The sequence below is a fragment of the Hipposideros armiger genome, unplaced genomic scaffold, assembly GCF_001890085.2.
Source record: "Hipposideros armiger isolate ML-2016 unplaced genomic scaffold, ASM189008v1 scaffold_1053, whole genome shotgun sequence".
NCBI lineage: Eukaryota > Metazoa > Chordata > Mammalia > Chiroptera > Hipposideridae > Hipposideros > Hipposideros armiger.
The window spans coordinates 247,884-253,370 of NW_017732403.1; the positions used below are offsets into that span (position 1 = coordinate 247,884).

Genomic DNA, 5,487 nt, shown 5'->3' on the forward strand with positions numbered 1-5,487 from the left:
TTCTTCAGTCTAGTTGTGGAGGACGTTGCTTCACTGGCCCAAGTTGGCACCATCATTGCGCTCTTCCCTGGCGAGACAGATCAGTCGCCGGCTTCTGGACGGCCGCTCACTGCGGCTGCTGGCTGCTCACTCTGGCTGCTGGCTACACACGGTAGCCCATGGCAACCCACTGCCACAGGGGCTGCAGCCTACGCTGATGCCAGTGACTCACAGCAGCCCAGCTCCAGGTCGAGCTGTTGTTCACCATCTTAGCTGCGGAGGGCAGTGTCACTGGCCCTCATATGTGGGATCTGAACTGGGGCCCTCTGGCGTCCCAAGTCAGTTCTTAACCATCGCGCCACTCGGCCAGCCCTGTATGTGTCATTTATTAATAACTGGTTCAAAAATGCAAGAAATACAAATAGAGTCAGATACATAGCCACAGTTTATTTAACTTCTGATTGGCTTGAATAATATTTGGGGGCAAGGTATGGAAATATTGTCTATGTCAATCTCTAAAAGATAGAATTATCCAGAGCATATATTCAGCTATGTAAATTGCTATGTGTTGTATACATTTAAAAATTTTTTTGTCCCTTAAAATGTTTTAATTCTAGCCTGATAATTTCTAGTTTTAATTAAACTACTTACCTTTGAAGTAAGAGAATAAAAATACTTATTTTGTGCTATGTTATTTTATCACGAGGGATAGTAGTTTATGTTGGAAAAAATGTTTATATTCTTTTTTTTTAAAATTTTTTTGGGGAATTGGGGAAGGGGAACAGTGCTGGAAAATTGGGGGAAGGTGAACAGAGAAGTTGCTGTTCTTTTGTTTTTCAGTCTAGTTGTGGAGGATGTTGCTTCACTGGCCCATGTTGGTATTGTGATCATTGCGCTCTTCCTGGCTGAGGCACCATCCTTTGGACGGTGGCTCATGGCAGCTGTTGGCCGCTCATGCTGGCTGCCAGCTACACATGGTAGTTTATGGCAGCCCACTGCAGCAGGGGCTGAAGCCTACACCGTCGCTGGTGACTCATGGCAGCCCAGCTCCAGGTTGAGCTGTTGTTCAGCATCTTAGCTGTNGCTCTTCCCTGGTGAAGCAGATCAGTCGCCGGCTTCTGGACAGCCGCTCACGGGGGCTGCTGGCCGTTCACGCTGGCTGCTGGCTACACACGGTAGCCCATGGCAACCCACTGCCACAGGGGATGCAGCCTACGCCAGCGGCGACTCACAGCAGCCCAGCCCCAGGTTGAGCAGCTGTTGTTCAGCATCTTAGCTGTAGAGGACAGTGTCTCTGGCCCTCATATGTGGGATCCGAACTGGGGCCCTCTGGCGTCCCAAGCCAGCTCTTAACCAATGCGCCACTCGGCCGGCCCAAACCAGGCTATATTTTAAAAGAGCCTGTGGTGTTCTGAGAGATGTTGAGAAAGACAAGACTTAATGAAGTTTTCCTGGGGTTGTGAATGTATTTCCTTTTTACCATTTTGAAATACTTTGAATTTTGACATAATTGTAGACTCACAGGAGTTGCAGAAACAGTGCTTGGAGTTCCCATGAACCCTTTCCTTTACATGTTAGTTTGGTTTTCTTTTTTTTTGTTTGCGAGGTGTCTCTAAAGGGTTAAATTGTTTGGATATTAGATTGGTCATTTCTCTAACTGTGATAAGCCATGCAAATGTTTAGCTACTAACAAGTCATATAGAAAAAAAAAAAAAAAAAGAAAAGAGATATGGTAATTTTAAAAAGCACTTCAGACTAAATATCTTTAATGTGCACAAAGCCCTAAAAACCAAAATAGATTCAGAAATCTATGTACTATCATGCAATGATTGATATTAATAATTATGATCATAAATCATACTTACAAAAAAACTTGTGTTCTCTGTTTAAGAAGGCAAAAAAGCATGAACTAAACCTATGGATCCTACAGCCAAAAATGGACAAACCAAATGTCCACTGCTAGGGAATCAGTAAACTAAATTATAGTACATCTAGTCAATGGAAGACTATATACACATTAAAAATGAAGATATATAAGCATATACATATATACAATACATAAATATGTATCGTCACAGGAAACGTTCACGACGTATTCATTGTTTTACATGCTATGAAAAAGGTCTTTAATATAACTCCATCTTTGTGAGTGTTGATGTGTGTGACTCACCAGCTGTCCCAGTGTTGTCAAATCCAGTGGGCATTTCTTTGTTATCTTACTTGACCTCAAAGTCACATGTGATGTAGTTAATCACTCATCTTTTTTCAAATGCATTCTCCTCTTGCTTTCTGAAACACCACATTTTCTTGGTTTTCCTCCTGGTTCTTTCTTATCCATTTCTTCTCCTCTTACTCTCTGCTGACCTCAGTAAATGGAATATTCTATAGCCTGGTTGTGGACTCTATTTTTTCCTCAGTCTTTATTGTTTCCCTAAGTGATCTTATAAGGTCTTTTGGCTTTAAATACCATCGAAACACTGATGACATGAGAGTTCTATTTCCAACCCTAGCTTTTCTCTCTAGCTTCAGACTCTTAAACCCAACGGTCGATTTGGCATTGATCCTTGGATATCAAATAGGCCTCTCAAATTTCAAATGTCCAAAAATAGTATTTTGACCTGTTGGCCTCCAAAATCTGCCTCTTCCTACTCCACTGCGTGCCTATATATGAATTAGCTCTTGACTACCTTTTGTCTTTGTATCTTAACAAAGTTTCCCCTCATTCATCCTGCTCTGATCTATCTTTAACTTCTTCCTGATTCTTAGATATACCAAATTCATCCTTGACTCAGGACCTTTGCATTTGCTGCTCCTTTTTACTGAAATTATTTTCCTTCTGATTTTTCACTTGGTTCATCTCTTCTTATAATTCAGATCTTGATCATCACCTCCTCAGAGAGCCCTTTTCTGATCACCATGCCTAAAGTTGCTCTCATCTCCCAAAAGCTCTCTATACCTTATTTTATTTTTTCCATAATACTTTATATTTTGTTATCTGTCTCTCTACTGAAATAGAGCACCCATACAGTAGAGAATCTGTCCATCTTATTAATGTCTGCAACCAGAATACCTTTGAAGAGTTCTTGGCACAGAATAAGTGCTCAATTAATATATATGTGTACATGGAAATAAAGTTTGGAAAGATATACGTATACCAAACAATTAACAGTGGTTACCTTTGGGTGGGGAGTAGAAGGGAAGGTAAATTGTGAGTTGACTTTCACTTTCTACTGAGATATATTTTAGTTAATTGTAAGTTATTTGAAATGAAATTGTATTACTTTACAAATTAGAAAAATTAATGAACATATTTTCAATTAGAAATAATAGTTGATAAAGTTTTGATGCTTGCATATAACTGTTTAGTTGGAAGATGCATTTATGTGGGATACTTCTTGAGGATGTTAGGTAAGTAATATGTTACTATATATAGTAAAATATCTATGATTTTGTAAAAGCACTGAAACATGAAGCCCAGAAACATTTCACCCAGTTCTCTTTCCTGTGAACTTGACCATTGTCTCTCTCATAAACCATGTAAGTTGATTTCTTCTTAAAAAGGTAACAAGGTCAAATCATAAGCTTGATGATAACTTATGCTTATTTTTCTTTAAATTATTATATTTTACATCTCTATTTGATATGTTTATCCTAAACAGGTTTATTTGTTCCTTTTATAACCATACTAAACTTGTAATACTAGCTGTCATTCCCAAGTCTGAATGTTAAGTCAACATAAGTTTGACAGACCTTCAACTTATCAAGTATTGCAGGTCTCTGATTGTTTTGGAACCTCTTCTGATACCTGTGGACTTAGTTCAAGGCCGGTTTTCTTTCTCTAATAGGATGAACAAATAGTTAATTGTTTGCTTTGGTCACTCAAGTGCAAGATCTTACCATATATAAAAAGTCTAGCTGCAGTTTCTGTTCAGTGACATCTTTTCCTTTCTAATCAGATTCCCCTCTTCAAAAGTTTTGCACTAGATTTGCAAAATGATGACCATATCTTTGATCTGGGGCATTGTCATATCAGTGTGCTGTTGTTTATGGCTTATTCTTGGAGTGAGGAGAAGGTAAGAAGAGTTTTATCTTTAAATTATATCTAAGTTCATTCAGTTAATGTTCTTTTACCTTCATTGTTATACAATAAATTTGGGTTTCTATACTTACATACACGAGCATTTTCTTCTTTAATTTTTCCTCAATTAAAAAATTTAAAATTCAGATTTCAAAGTGGTATCTTTTTAATTATATCTAGCAAAAAGTATAATGACACTGTTTTCTTTGTAGAATTGGTATACCAATGGTAATGCAAAAGTGTACAAACTTTTTAACATAACTGACAGAAATTTTATGAGATCTCTGTGTATATTTATGTAGGTATAGAAAGAGGAAGTCTGGGTTAGTAAGGATATAAATGGTAAATAGGACCTATAATGAAAAGTTTCTTTCCATCATGTGGATTAAATAGATGCCCTGAGTAAATAAATATTTTCTTTTCAGCTAGTTCTTATGCATTGTATAGGCTCAGCCTAAGTTTAGACCACAGCACGGAGCCTGCATTGGTCATTCTATTACTTTTCTTTCTCATTAATGATATTCAATCCTAGTAATTGGGAAACCTAAGTGTATGTGACATCACTTTTATTTGTATGTGTCATTTATTTATTTTTTCTTAAAGAATTTTTTTTTGGGGGGAATTGGGGGATGGGAACAGCGCTGGGGAATTAGGGGAAGGGGAACAGACAAGTTGCTGTCGTTTTGTTCTTCAGTCTAGTTGTGGAGGACGTTGCTTCACTGGCCCAAGTTGNGTGAGTGAATGTGTGTGAGTGTGTGTGTGAGTGAATGTGTGTGTGTGTGTGTAAATGTGAGTGTGTGTGTAGAGAGAGAAAGTAGGAGGGAGAAAATAAAACTTTACAATATGAAACAGAAGAGAGTAAAACAGCAAGCAAAAGGCTTTTCAACTCTGCTAGCATTTACTTAACACCTGCTACTCCAAGCACTACCCTATTGAGATGCCATAAAAATCCATGCACGATGCTTTAAGCACTTGACTTAGAAAACCTTTTAGGTATTTTCTTGCAGCCTGTTCATAATTTTGACAAGCATAACAAGCATCTGAAGTCCTACTCATCATATTAGAAGCAGCATATTAAGGGTGTGGTAGATGCCATTTGTGGACATATGACAGTAGCGAGAAGTGACATCCTCAGAAGGAAGGCATAAACCATATGTAACAAGAAAAAATGAGTATGATAATTCAAGCCACTGCTTTTCCTCGGCCCACTAAAGAAAACTGTGTGTGTATTTCTTGGGCTTTAGTTGTGTAGAAGAAGAAAAGTAAGGGAAGAAGTAAAAAGAATAGATTAGGCTAGGAAAATTGAGATAAATACTAACCAGGCTCTCTCTCTCTCTCTCTCTCTCTCTCTCGCTCTCTCTCTCTCTCTCTCTCTCTCTATATATATATATATATATACACACACACATATATATATATACGTATATATA

The 5,487-nt window shown here is 38.0% G+C and overlaps 1 protein-coding gene across 1 annotated transcript in view; it reads left to right on the plus strand.

Annotated features, from left to right (window-relative positions):
- The first annotated feature begins 3,911 nt into the window (after nt 1–3,911).
- The window catches only part of CYP7A1 (cytochrome P450 family 7 subfamily A member 1), a 12,450-nt gene continuing 10,874 nt past the window's right edge, over nt 3,912–5,487 (plus strand). Inside the window, exon 1 of the mRNA XM_019631901.1 lies at nt 3,912–4,052. Within this exon, the coding sequence (XP_019487446.1) occupies nt 3,973–4,052 (80 nt within the window). The 5' untranslated portion in view covers nt 3,912–3,972. The remainder of the gene's footprint in view (nt 4,053–5,487) is intronic.